The following is a 25,244-nucleotide window of genomic DNA, read 5'->3' as shown; positions in this document are numbered from 1 at the left end:
GGTGAACCACTCATCTTGCTCATATGCCATAGGAGAAGGTGAGCCACTCATCCTATGCATATATCAACACAGGGTATCATAGGGGAAGGTGAACCACTCACCCTGTACGTCTCGCACCACTAGGGGAAGGTGAACCACTCACCCAATGGTCGCTCATCGCTCCAAGAAGTACCCCAAGCCCCTCGGAGCTCCTAGAGCTCGATATCCAAATCAAACGGGACCCTGATAAGAGGGTCTCTTCAAGACTCCAAGTCGGGTCTCTTCAAGAATCCAAGTCGTTCACGGAAGGTTAAGAATTTGACCTTCCCCATGGGCTTTGTAAGAATATCTGCGACCTGATCATCAATCCCAATACGACAGAGCCTTATTGCACCCCGTTGTACCATATCTTGGATAAAGTGGTACCTGATATCAATATGCTTGGAGCGATCATGAAACACGAGATTCTCAGAAAGACGAATCCCACTTTGGTTGTTGCAATAGATCATGGTAGTATCCAACACATGTCCAAACAGCTCACTAAAGATCTTCCTCAACCAAACAGCTTCACAGGAGGCCATACTAGCAACAATGTATTCAGCCTCAGCGGTGCTCAAGGCAACCGACTTCTGCTTCCTGCTCATCCAGGATATCGAAGCAGAACCTAGAGAGAAGCAACATCCAGATGTGCTCTTACGATCCACCACACTGCCAGCCCAGTCAGCATCAGAATAACCATGGAGCCTCACATTCCCGGTAGTGTATCTCAGTCCATAGGTGATTGTGCCCCAGAGATATCTCAAGAGATTCTTGGCAGCAATCTAGTGTATGTGATGAGGCTCGACCATAAACTAACTCAATGTATTCACTGCAAAACATATGTTCGGACGAGAGTTCACCAAGAACATCAGGGCCCCCACGAGTTGACGATACTCAGAAGGATTTCCCAAATCGGGCCCAACAACACTTTCGCATAACTTCTTGAAGTTAAGTTCCATCGGAGTAGTCATGGACTTGTAGTCCACCATCCCAAATCTTTCAAGTAGCTTCACAATGTATTTTCCTTGAGAAAGGAAAATCTCACCTGGCTTTTGCCAGACCTCCAACCCTAGGAAATAATGCATCAGTCCTAGGTCCTTCATCTCGAATTCGGAAGCCAACTCCCTCTTACATTGATGAATAAGAGGGTCTGCACCTGTCAGAAAGAGATCGTCCACATAAAGTACCAAGATGAGAGGTCTATCATTCTCAATCTTAAAGTAAAGGTTTGGATCAACTTCACTTCTTGTAAATCCCAGCTTCATCAGATAGCTGTCGATCCTCTCATACCAAGCTCAAGGAGCTTGCTTCAACCCATAAAGGGCTTTCTTCAACCTGCATACATGTGTCTTACGATCTTGAACTTCAAACCCCACGGGTTGTTCTACATAGACTTCCTCCTTAATTGAACCATGTAAGAAGGCTGTCTTGACATCCATTTGGTGTAGATTCCATCCTTGTGAGGCAGCAATGGCTATAATTGAACAGATGGTGGTATATTGGGAGACAGGTGCAAATATCTCATCATAGTCCACACCTTCCTTTTGAGAGAAGCCTCGTACCACAAATCTAGCCTTGAACTTTTCAACACTTCCATCAGTGCCATGCTTGATCTTGTAGAGCTATTTCGAGGTGACAACGGACTTGTCCTTGGGTCTAGGGACCACATCCCCGACATCATTCTTCATAATCGACTCATACTCTTCGTTCATAGCATCCTTCCAAACTTGGTGCTTCACAACTTCTTCGAATGTGCAAGGCTCAGATTGAACAATGGTGCTCATGGCAGTTAAGTACCCTTGGTACCTATTCGACTTCTTACTTTCACGAAATGTCCCCTTTGGTGCAACATGTCTCTCGGCATCTTCGAGAGTTTCCCTAAGCCATGAGGGTCTCATGAGGAGGTTCGATCAATGGGATCCATTAGTCCTTTAGAATCGGTCATCGGTTCATCCTGCGGTTTTCCCTGTTTTCCTGAATCTGCTTCATTGTCCTTCCTAGGAATAAGAAGGTTACTAATCTTCCCAAGGGCAGCGTCTTCATCATAGGTGACATCATGATTTATCTCCACTTCTCTTTGACCAGGCACATAGATTCTATATGCCTTAGAAGTTTCACTGTAGCCCACAAATGTTCCTTTCTTCCCTGATGCATCCAATTTGTTTCTCTTTTCTTTTGTCGCATGAAAATATATGGTACTACCAAAAATTCTAAAGTGAGAAACATCAGGTTTCTTACCGGTGAAAACTTCTTTGGGAGTTTTGGAGTCCAACGTTTGATGAGGGCATCTATTTTGAACATACATAGTAGTGTTGGCAGCTTCAACCCATAAGAACTTCAGAAGGCTTTGACCATGAAGCATGGCATGAGTGGCCTCTATAATAGAACGATCCTTCCTTTCAACAACACCATTTTGCTCAAGGGTATATGCGGTAGTAGTCTCCCTCTTAATGCTAGCTTCTCTACAATAGTCATTGAACTCATTTGATTCATATTTGGTTCCATTATCGGTCCTCAATATTTTGATCTTCTTTCCTGTTTGATTTTTGACCAAAGCTTTGAAAGAACAGAACCATGAGAATACCTCGTCCTTTTTCTTCAAGAAATATATCCAAGTTTTGCGAGAGAAATCATCCACAAAGATAACATAATATAAATATTCTCCCAAAGAGTTCACGGGCATCATACCAGATAGATCAGAATGAACCAATTGCAAAATGTCAGTATTCTTGCTATCACTTAAGGGGAATGGTCCCCTTGTATGTTTTCCTTCACCACATCCCTGGCAAACACCTTCATGTTCTACTTTAAATTCGGGCATACTTGTTACCATCTTCGTCCCATCGGGTAGGGCTTTATAATGAATATGAGCAAACCTTCGGTGCCATAATTCAGATTGAAGAGATGTATTGCATGACATAGCTCCTAGTGGACTTCCTCCAACTTGATATAAGCTTTCAACCCTGAATCCAAGAGTAAATGCTTCTTTGAAATTTCTTTTCCAAACACGTACCTTTCCATCGATGAATGCCACCTTGAATCCTTTGTCTTCCATTGCCGAGATAGATACCAGGTTCTTCTTTAGATCGGGTACATATAGTACTTCTTGTAGATGAATGGTGTTACCTTGATTCAATTGAAGAGTAACATTCCCACTCCCTTCACGGGATCGGTGGCATTGTCCCCAAGAATGATTTCCAAATTTGTATCTTTTTCTATCAGATTTGAAAGAGCTTCCTTATACCTAGTGAAGTGCCTTGAGGCACCACTATTAATCAACCAATTTCCCAAAGTATCCGGAGGAGAGGCAGTTGAGAGGGCAGATAAGAGATAAAATTCTTTTTGCTTGTTATCAACAACATTAGATTCATCATACCCTGGAGTTTCTTGATCTTCTGGGAGGTCAACCATTTCCATGTTGAGTAGTGGGAGCATTCCTTTGTCCTTTGTTGTTGAATCTGCCATTCCTTTTATTGTTGTCGCCCCTGAAATTGTTGTGGTTGTGGTTGTCATCATCATGAGGTGTATCCCTTCTATTAGGACACTCCCTAGCATAGTGGCCAAACTTGTTGCAATGAAGCATCTTCCCTTCCTTACATTTTTCAATCCCGACCTTCCTTGACATTGCTTCTTTGAACCTGCATTGTTCTTCTTTTTAGCATGAGCGGATAATGCAATGGAATCATTCCTATTTGAAGGCATATCCATTTCCATCATCCTTGTTTCTTCTTGAGAACATCTAGTCAGCAATTCTTCAAAACTTGGAATCCTGTCGTTGTTGAGAATAGTAGTGTTGAACACATGCCATTCACGAGGGAGTCCTCCAAGGGCAATGAGAGTGAGCTCCCTATCAGCGATAACTTCTCCAATCGAAAGAAGATCATTTTTTATCTTGGTAATCCTCATGAAGTAGGATTGAATATCTTCACCTCTTCCCTTCTTTATGTCCTTCAATTTGTTCTTGAGAAAGAGAACTTAGTTTGCATTGCTAGCTTTGAACATGCCAACCAACTTGTCATACATTTCCTTAGATGTGTTTAAATCGGAGATGTGTGCTACCAAATGCTTGCTAATAGAATCCTTGATAATCTTCTTTTCTTTGACTTCACCCTTATTGTACTGTGTCTTCGTGGCAACCGGTGCATTTGAAGGAGGTTCAAAAATGTTCCCTTGCACATAGTCCATAACATCCTGCTCTTCCAAAGTCAAATCAAGAGACATCTTCCATGCATGATAATCAGACTTATCATTGAGCTTGTCATCAGGCTTGAAGTAAGATGCGGAGGCCATTGACTCTTGTCCTTGTCCAACAAATCTCGGTGATTGCTCTTTTCACTCTTGCTTGGGCTTTGTCTTCATCTCAACTCCAATACCATGTTAATTTTAGATAACAATGGTATGTTCTATGCTTAAGAGCAATTTACTTCGATTTTCTTATTAGTCCAATATCAATTTCCAGATTAGCAATCACATTAACATGATAGTAAATGCAGATAGAACATAAATAAAAACAGTGGAAGACAAGCCAATACAAGAGGACACAAGAGGTGGTGAATGCTAGGGACAAACCCCAATGTGGGGAAACCCTTTGATTAATTCTTCTTATTATTCTTCAAAAGTTCAACAAAGAGAGAGAGTACAATATACAAAATTCACTTGCCTAATCAAAGTCAAATATGTCCAGTCAAATTGCAGTCACAGGAAGCCCTAACCAGAAAGTCAACACTGGTCAACGTGGTAGAATTTATCCTCCAAAATAGCTTGGTCAAACACAGTCAACTCGGCCTCTAATAGTCATTCGAATCAGCGCAAAACAGTCCCGAAAAACTTAGTAAAACTTGGTCAACGCAGAGTCAAACTTTGGCCAAACCCTCTTGCAGTCAACGCTAGTCAAACAACTCAGATTGCCTTGATTTTTGTGCCCAAAAATGCGGCCTGCCCAAACAGAAATATCCTCAAGAAAAATGCGGTCAAATCAAGTCAACCACTGCCTGGTCAACGTTGGTCAAACCCACTTGCAATTCTGTCAACGCCTAAACAAAAAATTAGTGTCTTTTTCTTCGCACGTGTGGAGAGAGAGGCTGCCCAGAAATCCGTACCCAATCACATGAGGAGAGAGAGATGTGTGTGAATATGAGTGAGCAAATGAGGAAGAGACTCCTATTTATATGCAATGTTGAGGATGAATAGATGTGTCTTTTGGGCTTCTGAGCCTACATTAGATTGCTGGCCGACCTTGACAGTTTGTCCATAATAGAAATAAATTCATAATTCCATTTGTACAGAATGAGATGATCTTTAGATCAATCCTACACCTCCCAGAAAGAGGAATCCAATAAAAATATCAGTTGCATCATATGAGCTGTCCAAGGTGGAGTTTGGCCCTAGTTGCTAAATTTAACAAAAGGCCAATAAGAAGTGTGGTGATGAGAAACCTAGCCTGATCTGATTAGAAAAATACGAGTAGAGGTAATGGACCTAGACGATTCAGCCTCGCAACCAAGAAAAGACTTGAGCAAAATCAAGTGCCGCATTTGTCATAAGCATGTTCATTATCCATCATACTATCTAAATAAGAAGGGTAAAAGGAAGCAACAACAGAAGTAGGTAGCAACATTTGCAGAAACTCAAATGAACAAGTTTGTTGTCAAGTTTTGAGAAGGACTTCTTGATGGTATCTTGCCTTTCTTCCAATATGGTTCCTAGGAACACATGTATGTGAACAATAGGGGATCACATCATACGATGTCATCTTGACATTTATTTTCAAGTATAACGAAGCTTCCGACTACCACTCTATATCCAATGTCACGAGGCGAGATCAACTTACCATGAGAGGCAAGGATCACACTCTGTCCTGTTAATCAATGACAATAGGCGAGATCATCTTAACGATCACACTATATCCCATCGTCTAACGACAATAGGCGAGATCAACTTAAGGATCACCCTTTGTCTTATTATCCGCTGATCCTCCATCGAGACCCTCAAGAGTCAAGTGGTAGAACACTTGCAACCCAAGGCTTGAGCGAGATCGACTTACTTGGTCGGTTAAGGATCACAGTCTATCTCAAGTCACCTCAACCCATTGCCTAGATGGGGAGGACCAATCCCAACAAGCCCAACTTGTGGGTAGGATGCCAATTGGGGTATACTTTGTCAAAGCGACCATAGGCGAGATCGACTTACCACAAGGTTAAGGATCACACCCTATCATATTGTCCAAAGTTCCCTCAACTCCAGGAACCCTTACTGCTCCATTCCTCACCCTGGGAGCTCAACTGGGGGGGAGAGCACACTCAACATTCTCAATCAGCCTGGGACCCCTTCTTCTCATCAATGCCTTCACTAGGCTTACAACTGTTAGTCCTGGCCATAGTGCATGCCACCTAGAGAATATCAGGCCAACCGCAAGCTTACATTTTGTAACTCAAGAATCCCACTGTCTACCTGTTCATCAATCAAAATGTAATGGAGTCTCATAGCTCCTCTCTGCACCATATCTCAGATATAGTGATATCTGATCTTAGTGTGCGTGGACCTGTCATGGAACACATGATTCTCTGCATGTCAGATCCCACAATATGTCATAGTATATCATAGTCATGCCTAACATATGTTCAAATAGCTTCAAAGAGATTTCTCAATCATACTAACTTGCAACCAATTATGCTAGCATCAATGCGTGTTGCCACTCAAAGCAACAAATTTCAGTACTTATCTTATCTAGAAAATCATGGCAGACAACACTCAGATGCATATAGACTCAAGTATTCAACAGTGGGTTTTAGATCATAAATTACCAATTCGTGCAACATACTAGTATATATATCCAACTCTATATGACTCAAAGTACATAATGCAAATCCAGGATTCATCTAACTGTCAACTCATTTTGGAAATCCATCAAAATATGTATTTGAAGAGGAGGGTCTCTCAATTGCCTTAATGTAGCCCATCATGCCAAGCATACTTCCCTTTACAAAGAAGTCCTCATCATCTCTCTGTTACACTTCTAATCTCAAGTAGTTGATCACCATGGCTCTGCAGTCAACTCCCTCTGGCACTAATTACTGAGATGGTTCGATCCTGTCATAAATAAGTTGTCAGTGAATATAACCAAATATTAAAGGCATACCTGCAACCTAACGAAAGGTTGGTGTCTGCATTAGATGACCATCAATTCAAGTATGCCAATACCAGAGGGCCTTCTTGAGTCCATATGGGACTTTCTTCCATCTAAAATCGTGAATCTAATCTCACGTGCTTGAAAGCCTTAAGGTAGCTCTAGCTTCCAAGTTATGCTTCTTTCTTATATACATCATGGAGGAAGCTTACTTCACATACATATGACAATAACACATCAAGCAACGAAAGTCAAGATCTCATCATAACCTTCATTTTCTGAGAGCATACTTCTCATCATAGTTTGAACCATATCACAGAAGCATCAAACATTGCTACATCTTAGTCATCAAGAATGTTCCTTGCATGAAGGACATATAGCTCTCAACATCATATTAGATTGGTGCACTTCAATCTACTCGCTCTAAATAAGAAGCTTTTTCAATCATAGTTATCAACCAAGGAGACTGCAATCCTTCCTTCGAGGTCTTTAGCTCTTGTCCATTTTCAAGTGCCACTCTAATCATGGAATGGCTTTGCATCCTTCTCAATCTTGACATAGAGGACTTGGTCCTCACATCCTTTTGAAGTGCCTGTAGATCCCAGAACAAGAGCAAGAGAAATAATGTCAAAGTAAATAATCATAATGAAAGTGTACTTGGTGATGAGAAAAGACTGTCTTTCTTGTCTATAAATGAGAGTGGCACCTTCGTTTTCCCACTCCTTCCTCTGAAGTTTTATTACACCAACTCCTTTTGGAGCTTGCTCTTCCTTCATTACTCTGCATCTTGATGATCCTCAAGGTGGATCACGTCCTCATTCAAGACGTTAGTGAAACAAATTGTAGGAGGCTCTCAACTTCCTCTAAGTGGTAATTCTTCCTGCAATGCTCCACATCACAATGATCTTTAAGAAGGATCAACTTTTCTTATCCAGGAAGTTAGTAAAAGAAGTATTCAAATATTCGTGCAGGAGTAAACATTAGTCCAAAATTGACAAATCTAAATAAGAGTAGTGTTATAATACGAGCCTTGAAAATACTTATCTTTAATGAGGGTTGTAGGAAGCTATTTGCTCCCTCTTGATCCTATTTTTCTCTTAGTTAGGAGCATAGTATTAAAAACCGAAACCGGTGACCGCATTGGTCCACCTAATAAACCGGTTTCAAACCAAAACCGGTCAAATCGGGACTGTTCAAATCTCAATGAACAGGTTTTAAAAAAAATACATGAAATAATTGATTTTTAATGAAAGAAAACTATTTTTAAGATTTAAAACCATGATTCCAAACCAATAGAGACAAAATATGCAAAGTTTGCTCATCTATATACCATATAAAGTTGAATATATCAAAATGGCAAAGAGTGCAATACATATCATCGGCAAAATACATAAGCAATGAGGTTCTAAATGGCCTATAAAGTCCAAAAACAATGCTACAAGCTATGGGGCCATTGCCCTACTACAAGGCTACAAGTCTAGACTCTACAGGTACATATCAGTGATCAACATGATCATTCCTCATATGATCAAACTCATCACCACTACTAGACACAAGATCATCAATAGGAGCTACATAAACATCATCTGAATCAGAGTTTGAGGATGCCTCAGCCTCATCTGCAACCTCAGTAGTAGCACCAATAACAATAGAAGTGGACCTAATGGAAGCATGAGTTGGTCGAGCTGCACGACTAGTGCCTTCCATTGGTTGTTTTCCTTTGCTTGATGTGGCTACTAATTCTAGTTCTGATGGCGCTACTAAATCTACATTGGGATCAACCCCCCCTACCACCATGTCAGTATCAAAATCAACATCAAACTCAGGATCTTCAGTCTCCTCCACCCATTCTGATGTTGGATCAATATCGTCCAACACAATGGGATCTAAATGAGTTCTTCTGTTCATCATTTGGTTGCACCTTAGTCGAAGGTTGTATTGCATGAAGACAAGATCATTTAACCGTATTTGTTCCAAACAATTTCTCTTCTTTGTGTGTATGCACTAAAAAACAGACCAATTGCGCTCACAACCTAAAGCACTGCAAGTTTGGCAGAGGACTCTAATTGCAAACTTTTGCAATTGAGGACATTGGCCGCCAAATGACTCCCGCCAATGTGCTGCGAAGAAAAAGATATTAATTAGTAACTTAGTTCATTTCATTACTTATTTACAAGTATTTACAAACAATTTGAATTGTAAATTTGTAAACAATTGAACTTGAAAAGAAAAACAAATTGGAATTGCTTACTTGGTTGATCCACATCTCTTGCCATATTTGCCAAAGGCACCTGCTGCCATACCGAAAAGAGTAAGTTGTCTATGTATTTCCAACTTGCCAAAATGGTTTGGGACCATGTGCTCCAAGCAATCATACAATTAACCTCTGACCTCCCCAACCTGTAGATCTCCTAGCCAAGCTTTATAATGATACTTTGGGTTCAAAAATTACCCAATTGCATGTATAGGACGATGGAGTTGATTGTTCCATTTGTTATCAATGATCTCCCAAATACGCCCATATTTATCTAACTTAGCATAGAACACATAAAAAAATTAAATACATGGACAACAATGAAATATGGATTTTTTCAAGTGAAAATCCTTACCTGGAAATGCAAACTAGCTTCCTTAGCCTCCTCTTGAAGATGCCAACTCTACTAATAGCTCCAAGCTATCTCCAAAATAGCTCAAAGTCTAACTCCAAGCCTCCAAGATGACTACTCTAGCAAAAACTCAACACTCTCCAAGCTCGAAATGAAATTCACAAAAACTCCAAATGAGATGTTTGAGGCAAATGAGAGGGGAGACCTCCTTTTATTGGCTTGGAGGGGTTGTTTTTGGAGGGAAACAACTCTTAGTTTCCCTCCAAATCTTTACCTGGAAATGCAAACTAGCTTCCTTAGCCTCCTCTTGAAGATGCCAACTCTACTAATAGCTCCAAGCTATCTCCAAAATAGCTCCAAGTCCAACTCCAAGCCTCCAAGATGATTACTCCAGCAAAAACTCAACACTCTCCAAGCTCAAAATGAAACTCACAAAAACTCCAAATGAGATGTGTGAGGCAAATGAGAGGGGAGACCTCCTTTTATTGGCTTGGAGGGGTTGTTTTTGGAGGGAAACAACCCTTAGTTTCCCTCCAAACCACCTCACAAGCTTCCAAAACACCACCCAGTGGGTCTGCGGCTGATGTGGCAATGAACCAACTGGTTTATGACGGAATCGATCTGTTTACCCATAAACCGGCCGGTTCTGTCATAAACCGACTGGTTAGGCCCACTTTTAAAAAAAAGAGGGCGAAATGGTGGCTTTGACCTTATTGGCCGGTCTAGATGGTTTAGCCAATGAAGCGACTGGTTTGATCGTTTTCCGGTTCAAACTGGCCAATTTTTAATACTATGGTAAGGAGGCACCACTGACCATCGATCATATGCTAATGTTGTCTTTAGAAGAGATGCATCCTCATGAATACCACCTGCATCCTTTATCTTCTTTCATCGGCAACCAAGACCAATCATCAATGTATACAATACTATAGGATCTGCAACATACCCTACTCCTAGGTTTCTCTAAATCTATCGAGGGCTTCTCACCTATAATGTCATATTAGGAAGTACTTGAATAACTAAATGGCATCTCATTGTTCATATTATATCATGAATAATTCTGAATCATATCAGGCCTTTTTCATATCAAGGCTATTCCTAGGGTTTCTCCCAAACCCTAGCTTGCACTTGCAAAAAGGTCTCCCTAGGGTTTCCTACAAACCCTAGCTTGTTTTAGGTCTTTTCCATCTTGTTCTCTTTCACTCTATTCTTTTCCACCGATTTCTTTACCGGGGTGATCTCAATGAATTTTCTTCAACCCAACTTTGATACCATGTTAATTTTTCTAAGGACTTTATTGTTCTTTGCTGTAGATAATTGCATTTCAAACTTTTCATCATTTACTTATCACATTCACCCCATAACATCTTGATATCATTAGCAATTATGTAGAAAGAACAATAATAACAACATTGTAGCGGAACATAAAGGAACTACAAAAGAAAAGCATGCACAAAGGGGACACTCGGAATGTTGGTCAGAGACCAGGGCAAAACCCCACAAGGGGGAAAACCCATCCAAATTCTTTTTCTATTAGATATTCATCAATTGTTCAGCTGAGATACAAAGTACATCCATAATGAGACACAAGACTTTCAATGTCAAATACATAATGCTTCCTAGGGCCAACCCTAACAGCAGACATCTGACGTCATCAACATAAGAGCACAACATATATCCCGCTCTTCATAAGAGACACTGTTATCAATAGAATTGTAGACATTACTGTCATGTCAAGGGCAACTGTCAAATGTCAAAGGCACTGTCACATCATCATTATCATGGAGGCAGCCATCCAAGAGCACCGTCACTATGTCTGAGGTAAATGTATACATCACTGTCTAGAGTGGCATCATACGCAACATCATTTATCATGAAGTTAGAGCAGTGTCCAGGGTTACTGGCAACATATAAGAGCAAGGTCACTGTCACATTATACATCAAAACTCATCAGAGTTAGAGCTGCCATCACTTTATGAACATACTGTTATACTTGCCATGCCAAGGTCACTCTGTCATACATCCATACTATCAACATTTAGATATAAGTCACTGTCCTGAACCAAAATCACTATCATAAATTTACTGTTATGAGAATCATCAAAGGTCACTTTCATGCAATCACATAAAACTCTGTCTCTAGGCCCTAGGGCACTGTTATGCACATAAGATCACTGTTATGAAGAGTATGTGATAGTTGTGTTATCACATCACTTCCAGTTCCGAGTCACTGCCATCACTGGCATCAACAAAATTTGTTCGTGGTTATGTAGATCAAATTTGCTGTCAGAGTCTTACAAATTCACGTCAGGGTTATATTGAACCAAGTCACTATGTATATCAAAATGTTGTCACATATATATCAAAATGCTGTCATATGTAAAATGCTATCTCATATGTATATATATAATACGCTGTCTCATCAAAATGCTGTCACATATATATCAAAACATTGACACCATAGAGTGATGCCATAATATGACCCATAGTACGATCCGTAGAAGAATGAAGGCGAGCTATAGTAAATACCATACAAAACTCAGATAAATATACTGCGGGCCATACTTGGAGAAAAATGCGTGCCAATGTCTTGAAGAAATGCTAGTTTTAGAACAGAGAAATGCGAGACTTCTTTCACTGAGATATGCAAGCTCTTAATCTGAGGAATGCGTGCCAATGTCTTTTTGTATTGAGCCACAAAACCTTTTGAATCGAGCCTCAGAACCTTTTGAATCGAGTGACAGAGATTAGCAAGAGCTGCAGGGTATTAATGAACCACCAAACAAAAAATGCGAGCAACTCAGAGATGAGGGGATCGATACATGGAATTTGCTTCCATTAATCCTTATTTATATTAATTAATGGAGCGCCTCAACGTAACCCTTATTTTGGAGAGGCTGAATTTGTAATTTTTGAGGGAGAACAAAATTTAAATTTCTTTTCAAATACATTTTCCTTTTAATAAAAGCTTGCCCATATATATATATATATATTTCCATTTGCTTGCCTTGGATGAATTGCCACATTAAATAAGCCAATTAATAATTTCCCTTAACCAGTTTGGATTATAAGGTTCTTCCTTGGGGCTTCTGTTGAGGCAGATGGGCTTCTTCTAGGGCTATGGGGAAATTCATCCCATAGCTGCCCAAATTTCAACACATTTGGTGAGAGTTTAAATGATAAAAGGGAACATGGGGGATGTGTCCTCATGTAATTCTTATATTAATATACAACTAGAGTTATAAAACACAGAACTGCTTTTCACATACTGATATAGTTATGGCCATTCTGTTATTTGTATTCTGAGCAATTCATCTGATGGAGTGTTTCCGTTGCTTGGTTTTGGCTTCATGACAATACAACCAGAAGGTTGGAGTCTTCCAGCAAAATATGTCAAACAGAACTGTTGTAATATTATGCACAGTTAATGAGATTCCATTTAACAAAAGAAGTCACATAGTTGGTAGTCGAACATAATTGGTGCTATCAGAAACTCGAGAATAATTAAAATTTGAAAAAATGTCCACTGTTAATAAAATTAATTCAACATGCATACAATCATAAGATGTAAAATAAGCATGCAAATTGAGTAAATTTTATTAGCTGTAGACATTATTTCAATTTTCATTTATGTTTCTGAATTTCTGAGAACAGACAACTTGTTCAACTACCAAATATGCAACTTGTTTCATGAAATTGAGTTTCATTAACTGTGCTAACTTTTACAGCAATCGATATATTTTGCTGGAAGAGTTAACCTTCCGCTTGCATTATCACTGATCAGCTTGGACTTTGAAAAATTGTATACTTTTTCATATTGAGAGGCCAACTTCAGATTTGGATATCATCAAACAATATGACTTATGTTTAGGCATGATACTTATAGGATTGGAATGTTTTGCTGGAAGAGTTAAACTTTGTGCTTGCATTATCTCTGATCAGTTTGAACTTTCAACAGTCACATATTTTCATTCATATTCAGAAGCTGACTTCAGATGTGGATATCATCAAACAGTGTGACTTACGTTCACAGACAATAGTTATAGGATTTAAATGTTAGTCTGCATAATAAATAGTACACAATTGCTTAGGCTATTGTATATATAATTGGAAATGTTCACAGACAACAGTTATAGGATTTAAATGTTAGTCTGCTTAATAAATAGTACACAATTGCTTAGGCTATTGTATATATAATTGGAAATGGGCACTTAGAAATGCAGAACTCACTTGTGCTCAAACTATGATGATGTCATTGTTAATTAGCAAATAATTCAATCTCAAAGCACATGATTCTTTTGCAGGAGTTAATTACCTTTACAAGATCTTGTGTGGTACCAGAAGGATATCCAGACAGTGTCACCCCTTCCTATGCACCTTACATGCAATGGAGGGCCCTTAAAGTATGTATTCCCAACTTCTAACTGGTTACTTGTACTCAGTCTTATCGGGCATTATCTGGTTGCTCTGAGATTTAATATTATATCGATAGTTGGCATCTCTTCCTCTGATTTTATTGGTGCCCTACAAAAGTTCTCTGTTCTATTTCTGAATAAGTTAATAATGCTAAATTACCCTTTTTTATGTTTGTTGCAGTACTTCTTTGGTGGAGCAATGGGTGTTTTTACAACACACTCATTGCTTCATTCTGTTGGAGTTTCTGGAAAAGGAGCTACTTCATCTGCTGTTGCTATAAACTGGGTTCTCAAGGTAAGCTGCAGCTGGAGGAAGCTTCATTCTATATGTTTTGCACTATTTTGCAAACTATACACAACTCTCTCTCAAATGTATTTACCCTGGGTGCATTCTAATTTACTGCATTTCATGTAATCCATTATTTGAAGTATTGGATGGTTTTAGGCCTAAGTTGCCAGGATGTGTTGGTACTGGTACAAGTGCGAGTACAACACTGTTTGAAACAGGGTCAGGGTACTTCAGAGGTACCCAAAGAGTTATATATATGAAGAAAAAACCAGTGTTCCATGGAGATGCATCCCCCATAATGGGGGGCATGCTCCCAGGACGGGGGGATGTCTGGGGAAATGTTTCCCCATGTCCCACTTTTGGGGAAACTAAGGGAAACTTTTCCCAATGTGGGGGATGCGTTTCTCCCAAAGAGGTGCTTATGGGCATCCCCTCTGAATTTTGCCAGAAAACAATAATTTATGAGTGGGGAATCCTGATATTCAACCTTAGGGCCCTATTAATGCTTATGTAATTAATGGTAATGCTAAGATAGCAATACTGGTAATGTTAAATTCTTAAAGTAAATCCAGTTACTTAAAATTTTAACATTACCATTAATTGTTTCAAGATGTTTGAGAGTGGTTCCAACCTCATTGGATTTGATATGGAGGAAGTAGAAGTTTAGATCCCACTCAAATTCCAACCAACTTACCAATTTTCAGGATTTCAAGATTGGGGGGATTGCAATGTTTCCATTCGATTATATCATGTATGAGGGTATGAAACTAATATTTAATCAAGAGCACCAAACACTATGTACTTCAATGTTGGTGGCATTGATTTTTGAACTCCTCTGTCATGGACCTAGTAAAAATGTACCCATCATTCAAACAAAATCTCGATTTGACATGTTAAGATTTCTTATCTTATATTAATGCTTAGAGGGTGATATTGATGATGAATATCCCAATATAAGTAATGGTTTTGATGATATTAATGTATTTGTTGTAGCATGATTTTTTTGGGACTATAGAGGCCATCTAAAGCCTCTTTGTTGATGTATTTTGGGTTCAAAAGTGGATTGTGCTTAGTGCTCATTTGGTTATGTGCAACCTTACTTGCTATATATATGAGAAACTTTATATATTTGTGTATAATGGTTAGGATTCATATGGTTGCGCACGCGCACACACATATATATTTTTTAAATGTTTAATTTTTTTTTTCAAATTTGAATATTATGTATTTTTTCGTTGACTGTTTATTTTTTTCTGTTCTGTGTCTTCCGGTTCTTGATTTTGGGGTCGACTTGTTCGATGCCTGTCTGGTTCTGATAACATTGGTTTATTGTTCATTGGTCATTTTCAGTGTTAACTTTTGAGTCTTGACTCTAGACATTGATAACCCCGGGTGGATTTTTTGACTCGTCACTTCTTAGTATTTACTATTTTACTGCTTTTGAGTTCGAGTAATTTCAATTTACTATCCAGTCTTTAGACTTTAGTATCTACTATTTTGCTTAGTACTAATCAGATTCGATAATAATGAATGATGAATGATGAATTTAAATCAATGTATAGTGCATACAGTATTTTACTGTGTCTATTTCATTGAATCATTTATGATGTATGAATCAATGTATTTCATTATTGGATTTCAATTTGAATCAAACTTGTATATATATATCCCTGATCCCCCTGAATTTCCCTAAAATTTCTGGGGTGCTCTCACACGTCCCCCATGTGTGTTTTCCTGTTCCCCATCCCAGAAACCTTGTAAAAAATTGGAAAAAACAACTGAAATTTATGTAAATCAACAAGGATTCATATCGATTTTTGGTTGATATTCATCGTTTAAATAGTTCAACTTCAAAGTCAATCATTTTCCATTCATGATTCTCATTTAACACTGAAAAATGATTAGCAAAACAGTAAAGTTTGATCATTCTCATTAATAGCTCCTGAGTCTTCGATCAAGTACATTAAAAATTTGCCCAATGCCATTTACAAAAATGAGACAGAAAACAACAGATTTGATTCCTCAATGGCAGTCATCTAGTTCTGCCACATCCTCATCATCGTCAATGGTAAGGTAATCAGTCATCATCGTTTGGAAATGAAATTTGAGCACCAGAGATTGATTAAAATGCCGAGAAAATACCCATACTGTGGAAAAATTGAACATTAAATCAACAGTTGAGTCTTGACCTCTTCAATTGCTATTGCTGTCCGGGAATTTTCTGCAAGATAAAGGGCACTGAAAGCTGTAATCTTTTTCTTCTTTACTGTTGGACCATTCTCCTTTCATGCTGAAAATGAATATGTAAAAGTGAAGTGTCTTTTAGTGTTTATGAGTTCATAAAAGTGTACGGCATATGGGTTAGGGTTTTGGAGGAGATGTCCACTTTTTCTTTTAATTTTGGGTTAATTTGTTAATTTTTTTCATGGATAAAATGATCTTAGAGCACCTGATTTCTCGGTACAGCTGCATCTCTTGGGTGAGAAGTATCCAGTTGTAACTGGTTGTGGTGGGTATCTGGAGGTACAGCAGGGTACATTCCTGTCCCTGAACTATGTACAAGTGATATATACTGAGTGTATGGGTACATGTACCCCTGCAACTTAGTTTTAGGCATTTAGTTGATCATATTATAAAATTTTTGAAGAATATCTTTGGATGTTAGGAAAACTCACAAGAAGTTTGTACTCTGTTATCTTTATTTCACAAATTCCACGAAGTCTGACTTCACATTTAATTCTTTGGGATCATTCATTTGCTAGATAGGATGAATATGTTTGGGATCTAATTTTTTCTGTTTTGATGATTTACTTGAAACATTTTATCTGTGCGTTTCATGACTGGATCTAGTAGAGTGTCGGAATTGTCTTTTGAAATTTTCTGTATATTTTTCTATACATATTTGTGCCATATGACAGATTTGTGTATTTCCATTTAATTTCTGGTGAAATTTATTGCCAATTTCTGTGATAGTAGTCAGGTTAAAGATAACATAATTATGTAATAACTAGCATAATTAGAATGCAAGGGTACTTAGATTGAAATGGCATTTTCTGGATGATTACTCTGCAGGACAACATCATTGGGTAGGAAGGAGTCTTTAAAACTTATGATTGTGGATTCATTGGCATGGTTAGAATGTGGAGCTACATTATTGGATCTTTTTCAGGACCTTGAATTTGTGCTGTATCAGGAGATGGCTCGGATATAGGCTAGATTCTTATTGATTTTGGAAATGGGAGAGATCTTTACTAGATTTGTACCATATATATTGGAAATGTAATTGTGATCCCATTCAACTAGTAAAATGTGTAAGGAAAAAGCCATCAGTTGAGAAAAAACCCATTTTTGTTAACCTTAAATTCCCCTTGGTTTTCGTCATTAGAGAACAAGTCCAACAATTGGGCAGCTTAATCCTCCAAAAGGATCCAATAGATATTTAAGTAAGCTCCAAGGGATTTCTCCCCAAAATCCATCATAGTTTAAAAATGGAGAGAGCTACTTTTTAAATAGAGTGTGTTGATGTTTGTAGCTTGGGTAGGTACTTTTGCACAGAACAAAGTCTCTCTAGGATACTTGCTCAAGTATTGAGTAAGTTGTTTTTGTAATTTAGCCTAAGTCTAATTTTGGAAAAGCACATAATTAATTATGTTGGATATTGAGCTAAATAAACCAAGGAAAAGTAATAGTATTCACTTTAGTGAATTATGTTTTAAATCTCAACTGTTGAGCTCAAGTGAAGTGATATCTGATCTCAACCATCTATCATTTTGGAGGTTAGGGTTAGGGATTTGGCTCAATGTGAAGTTATAAAAGCAAGGCTAAGGAGAGGAGAAAGACACACCATGCAGTGGCATAAGACATTGAGAAAAATATTTTGTCAAGTGAGATATTAGATACTAAAGTGTGCCAGTTCCAAGGAGGGTTGAGGGGTGTATCATAGGAGATCCAGATCAGCCATGCAGATTAAGGATAGTTCTAACTTCTAGGGCTTGATTGACTTTATTAGATCCAGTGTATGATGTATATGTATTTTCCTTAGTTGGGCCGTTATCCCTGAACGGGAACCAATGTTTTAGAACTCTGACTCCGACTTGGTATCGACTCGGCCGGTTTGATTTCAATGACTCAGTCATTGTAAAAAATACAATAATTTTTTTTTTTTTATTATAAAAAACATAATTTTAAAGATTTTCATTCATGTTTCCAAACACAAAGCTTTAGAATATAGAGAGAAGACGACATATGATCAAAGTAGGCTCATGAATATATCCATTATATCAAAATGGCACCCAATGCAGGATTCTTTTCTGCCTCAGCCTAAGGACAATCACTAGACTACAACAACAATAATACCAATTCTTGCCCCTAATGAAGTTTCAAAACCCTTGATTTAATTCTGGTCAAGCTCCAGAACAATCAGAGGTAAATATGTATTTATTAGTCCATTGGCAGAACATTTTCCTTTTTAAAAACATTGTATGGCTCAATGCATTGTTTCAGTTTTCTAATTCATGCCACTAGGATAACCATACTTCGGCCTTGTAATTTTCAAAACTTTCTCACAGCGATAGATTACTTTAGGGCTATAAATATGCAATAAACAACAACCCAACCATTGATATGTAGGAGGCAGAACAACTTTTGACAAATGTGCTTTAGGATTTTTGTCAAAGAGCCGAGTCGGCCGAGTTGTTACCGAGCCGGCCGAGTCATTACCGAGTTAGCCGAGTTGTTACCGAGTCGACCGAGTCAATGATTGGCTCGGTAACAACCCGGCCAGCCGTTCCGTTTCGGCCACCGAGCCGACTCGGCTAGGCATTGGCTCGGTCTGACTCGGCCGAGTCAGAGTCGACTCGGCCGTTTTTTAAAACAATGACAGGAACCCAAGTAGTTTCGAATTATTATTAATGGAGAAATGTTGATTGGGCATAATTTGTGTGTGTCAAATGTGTTATTGAGATTGGTTAATATTTTGTTTCTGCTGAATGTTTACGAACTCAAGTATGTTTTTATTCAGTAGACATAAAATCTACTAGGAATTAATCACAAGGTTTTTGAGTTTAGAAATAAATTGAGTGAGTTCTAGCTCTCTTACAATAAATAAGTAATTGTCTTTCTAGATCCATTAGTTCTTCGAGGAATAACAACAAAATAACCTTTTCAATAACTTCCTTACTAAGAGTAGCAATGAGTTGTTGAGATCCACTTTCCTCTCAGAAGAAACAATTAAATAAACATCCTCATCTCCAAGAAAATAATATAATAGAGTTATGAATAAATTAACTCCATGAGACAATTCCACAATAATAAAATAACGGAGTTAATTAGTAACCACCTCCAAGTATAGAGCTAGAAGGTAGGGTTCAACCTTTAGATGAGGGTTTGATCAAGCATATAATCATCAAGAAATGACAAATAACTGTCTCCAAATGGGTGCCCTTCAAGAGAGGTCTACCATGTGTGAACCGAGCCTCAAAAGGGGGTGAATTAGGGTTTGAACCAAGAACATTCCTCAATAAATAGGATGTCCTCAACAAATGTGTAACAAATTCCTCTATAGAATTATGTTGGCTCCCTCAAAGCTAGGGTGCCTTTCTAGCCACCTCAAGATCACTCCTTATAATGTGTAACAAGTTAACAACCTTCTACCTGTGAGGAGTCAACAATAAAAACTTTCTCAAGCCACTTTTGAAGAATGTGCATGAAGTAAACAATGAGATATTGACCTCATGAAGTGCACCTTTGGGAGAAGTGCATCTTGGACCACTTTGACTTGGTAAATAACAATAAAATATGCTTATGAGGAGGTGTGCCCTTGAGAAATGTGCAAGGTAGCTAGATCCTTCTTCAACAAATAATATAAGAACCTCTAAGAAGAGTGCGCCCTAGAGAAGAGTGCTAAGGTGGTTAGATCCATCATCAATATCCTCAAATCAAAAGCTAAAATCGTGATTGATTTGTAAAACTGTGTGTTGTTTTCCCCAAAACCATGAATATACAAGGAAATGCACACTAGGAATGTGCGCTATGATAGCCAAACCTAGCTCACAGTTAAATAATCTAGAAGACTTGGAATATAAAGTAATCCATCTAGGATAAATAAATATATATATTGAATAAACGTATGAAAGAATGATATGTTCGGTTACAAATGAGGGGCCCATATAAATACTAGGTGGGATGAATAGTCATGTCCCAACTAACAAAGATGTCCTTTCATAATTATTAATTATTAATTATTGATATATCTATGTTGATAACACTGCCTTCCCCTTTAGAAATGCTTTTTCCTCAAAGCATAATTATGGAAAGGCTTGATATCTTTTTCTTTGTCTTGTAATGTCTTCATATCTTTTTCAATTCTTGGAACTGTCATTTACCTTCGAATGTTGAACAAAATTGTTGGATTGAAAAATGATCCAACCATCCTAATTTGATCCTTTGTGGAATGTTGCGCGCTTGGCATGATGAATTGTTGTTATGAGATTAAATAACACTGGTACCACTATTTTCTGGAAGATATGATAATTGTTTTCTTTCTGATTGATGCTGATACCCTAATTGGTCAGTGCATTTTCCCTTGTGATTATGATGTCAATAAGGAGTTCAATGTTCCCTTATCATACTTGTAATTTTTTCTTGGCTTACTTCATGTAAATGATTTTCTTTACACACTAGATTTTCAATAGGGATTCTAGTTGTTTGTATTGCAACATCCGAGCATGTCTTCACTTCAATTGGGTTGGATCCTTTTGAATCATGATATTATCTCGATCAATATTTGTTCTTTTTTCTTCAAACTGAATTTTCTCATCTAAAGATTTCAATGCTTCCCTTTCGATCAATTGTTGTACTTTGTTTTCCAACATCTTCTTATCCTTTTTAAGTTTTTTTAATTTGTGTAAATAGATTCTGATTATGATGTCAAAGACATGAAAGTTCTTCAACTTTTGGTTCATTGATTTTATTTTAGATGTTTTCATACTCATGTTTTTCATTTTTTAACATTTTAAATTCTTCTAGCAACTTTTGATTAAGGATCTTCAAGCGAGAATTTTCATCTTGTTGTAATAAACCTTCATTAAGTTTCTTTTGAAGACCATCCTTTTCTTGTTCTAATTTTTTCTTCGTATCCTTGGACTTCTTGACTTGTGCAAGTAATTTCTACCATGACCTTTTAAGCGAGAAATGTCTTTGTTTTTATCTGGGAAAACTTTTCAAATGCAAATCATTTTTGATATTGACTTTTGACATTCCTAACTTATTACATTTGATATATTGTTCAAGTCCTTGGATAAAGGTACTATCCAATCTGACTTCATTGTAATGTCCTGGAGTTATACCTTCTTCTTCTTTTTGAGAAAAGTGAAAGCTTTTTCTCTGTGTTTAATGTGAAGGTACCCAATTTTTCAAAATAGGGTAAATTGAGAATTATGTTGATTTTTTCTTCAAACATAGTTACGACACTGGATTGAAAGATACATTCATAATCATCAATTGTCACTTGTAAGTTAGTAATTTCATATTGTTACATGTGAAAAATATCTTCCTTTTCACCTATATATGGCTCTGGAATCGATAATTGATTTGCCAATTTAATATAAATGTAATTTTCCTTGCTGCTTGTTTTGATAATAATGTTAGTCTCTTTTCCTTGGATACTCCCCTTTAATGTAAATATTCTCCAATTTCTGATTGGAAAATCTTCCTTTATTTCCAAACTATAATCCATTCTTGGTTTTGAATATATGATTCCTTCACTTATGTTCTTCTATTCCTTCACCTAGGATTAGGGTTTAATTAAACTTCAAAGACGCCTTTAGCAAATGAAGTTGAACTTAGGGTATCTTTTTTTTAATTGAACTTAAAAATAACCCTCTTTTATAACTTTGACTTGAACTTAGGTATTATTATTATTATTTTTAAAATACCCCTTTTTATAACTTACATATAATATATATATACACACACACTTCAAACATTTGAGTTGACCACGTATATATTTTTTTTTGTAAATTCGATATTCTATTGATTAGTCAAAGTGGTACATCATATACATCCATATTAGTTACTTTAGCTGACGTGGTTTTCCATTGGGGAAACCAAACCAACAATGGAAAAGTAGAATTTTGGTCCAGAAAGGACATAAAAACAACATTGTCTAAACCATAGTCTGTGAATGTTATGGACATCAAAACTTCTAAAAAAGTATATAAGACTAGATTTATCCAAAATGCAACATAGATATATGGAAACCTAAAAAGAGAAACCTGTTGTTATTGAAATTGTAACTATGGTGTCAGTCAAGATGAGGTAGAAACATGTATTGGAGCTGTTGGTGTGCCCAAAGATATTAAGCCCTTGCCTCGAGAAAGCATGGATTCAATTTGGGCAAGCTGAAAGGCCATGTCACAATGCTCAAGAGACATTTCTTGGTGCTTTGCTTGGATGTCATCTAGTTGTAAAAAGTTTCCCATTTTGCTTTGTTTCTCTCTAGCAATACTTTGTTGAGGAGAGCTTTAATATGCCGATATAACTCCACAGTGTAGAGATATTTGCTTTGCCTCCTACGAGTGTGCCTTAACTTCTGTTACATCATGATCCAATTTACGCTGGATAAGGTTAAGGTGTCTGTGAATGATATTGACGGGCAACAACCCTCTGCAGTTCCTGTCTCATTGTCTAGGCATAGTAATATTACCGCTCAAACTAGCAGGGGTCCTAAAAGGGGATCCTTGAAGGGCTACTACTAGGCTAAGGGCAACAATGGAGCAATAGCCCACTGTCACCTTGGCTAAGGCTCCCTGCCCTTTACAGACTTTCACCGATAGGAGTAGACTTGTTTTGATGAGGATCACAAAATGGATAGACCAATGATAGGGTGAGGGGTGATCCTAGAAGCCTATTCACAAGAGAGGCTCAAATATGTGGCTTGCTTGCTTCATTGTTTTAAGATCCGGCTGGCTCGGAACTGATTTGGCCGAGTTGGTCCGAGCCGGGAAAAAAATTTCAACCCGGAAGAAAATTCGGTTCAGTCGGCCGAGTTATGACTGACCCGGCCGAGTCATAGCATGACTCGGCCGAGTCAGTCATAACTCGGCCGACTCGGCCGGATCCGTAACTACTCGGCCGGGTAGCTGATAGTGGCCAGTGAACCATAAAAACACGTCTTTTTTGATTTTTTTTATTTTTCTAAGTGTGGGGGACTCCAAAGGGGTTTATGAATTAGTTTGCTGGTCTTTGGTGTCCATTCCCCTCTCCCAAACCCTAGATCATATTGCCCTACTAAGGCTATGCTATTCATGGTAATGTTAAATTCTTAAAGTAAAAGTGACATTCTCCTTAATCTTCATTTTCATCCTTTTACTTAAATTTTTAACATTACCATGAAATGACTCAGGATGTTTGAGAGTGGTTTTGGCCTCATTGGATTTCATATGGAGAAAGTAGAATTTTAGATTTCATTCAAAATCCAGCAGACTTATCAGTTTTTCAGGATTTCAGGATTGGGGGATTGCAATGTTTCCATTGAATTTTGTCATGTGTTAGGGTATGGAACTCGTATTTAATCAAGAGCACCAATCCCTCTATGTACCTTGATGTTAGTGACATTGGTTGTCAAACTCCTCCGGGATTCGCTCCCAAACCGGGAGCTTCCGAAAATGTCGCTCCTGCTCCCCGCTTTCGCTCCCGCTCCCAAGTAACACTGAGCCAGATGATGTTGGCAACTCTAGCAGTAGCCAGTAGTACTGGTCACAGACTTTTGTTGTAGAGGCCATTTCTAGACTCCTTGGTTATGTGTTTTTGTTTTGATCTCTATATCATCATCGTGTATGTATTGGACAATGCACTGGGTGCCATTTTAATATAATGGATATATTCATGAGCCTACTTTCATCATATGTTGTCTTCTATCTATATTCTAATGCTGTGTATTTGGAAACATGAATGAAAATCTTTAAAATTATGTGTTTTTATAAAAAATTAATATTTAATGTATTTTTTGCAATGACCGAGTCATTGAAATCAAGCTGGCCGAGTCGATACCGAGTCGGAGTTGGAGTCGACCCTCGGCTGAGTCGGAGTCCGAGTCAGAGTTTTAAAACATTAGCTTGCTTTGGAGGCAAGGTTTAAAGCTCTTAAGGAAGGGCTTATGGGGAACTTCAAGGTTTAGGTTTAGGGTATATATCTTATAATGGAGGTTCCTAGGCCTTGAAATCCTTGTGGAAGCTTGGATTCCTAGTGATCCTTGAAGAATTACCCTTAATAGTGTATTGGACCACAAGGGGCCAAGTGGACCCGCGGGCAGTTCAAGGGTGTAGGGTTTGACAACCAATGATATGCTTGACCTATTCCGGAGGGTGAAAGGGACCAAAGAATTTTTTTTTAATGCAAGATAATGTGAGGGTCCCGATGAGGCCTCTAGCCTAAGGAAACCCAGGGTAAGATTCAATCTCGAGGCTAGGGCTTGGAATATCCCAAAATCCCACCATCGGAATTTCTTCAAAATTGGAGGGCACCTAGGAGACACACCAGCGCAGTAGGGGCCAAGAGATCAAATTTTTTTGATGGGTGGTTTGCAAGATAAATGATGCCCTAGGGGACCTAATGGGCTAGGCCTAGAAAAGGAGAGGGAGTAGGATGAAAAAGGTTTAAGGTGATCACCTTTGGGTGGACCAGTGCCTAATCCTTTGGGTAGATTGAAGTCCGGTGGAATTATGACTATGAACCTTTGAATTTTCTAGGTCAAGGAGGCCTCAAAGACAACTTTGCTTGGCACTAGGGCA

The 25,244-nt window shown here is 38.1% G+C and overlaps 1 protein-coding gene across 2 annotated transcripts in view; it reads left to right on the top strand.

Annotated features, from left to right (window-relative positions):
• The window catches only part of LOC149206135 (protein root UVB sensitive 6-like), a 226,005-nt gene that overhangs the window by 46,918 nt on the left and 153,843 nt on the right, over positions 1 to 25,244 (top strand). For both annotated transcript variants that reach the window (XM_089395325.1, XM_089395326.1), the window contains exons 2-3: positions 14,055 to 14,153; positions 14,347 to 14,460. In XM_089395325.1, coding sequence (XP_089251451.1) covers positions 14,055 to 14,153; positions 14,347 to 14,460 — 213 coding nt within the window. The remainder of the gene's footprint in view (positions 1 to 14,054; positions 14,154 to 14,346; positions 14,461 to 25,244) is intronic.

This window comes from Pinus tabuliformis, chromosome 1_2 (genome assembly GCF_031772625.1).
Source record: "Pinus tabuliformis cultivar Carrire ecotype Pingquan chromosome 1_2, CPIR1, whole genome shotgun sequence".
In the NCBI taxonomy this organism is placed as follows: domain Eukaryota; kingdom Viridiplantae; phylum Streptophyta; class Pinopsida; order Pinales; family Pinaceae; genus Pinus; species Pinus tabuliformis.
This window is presented reverse-complemented; position numbering and strand designations above follow the sequence as displayed.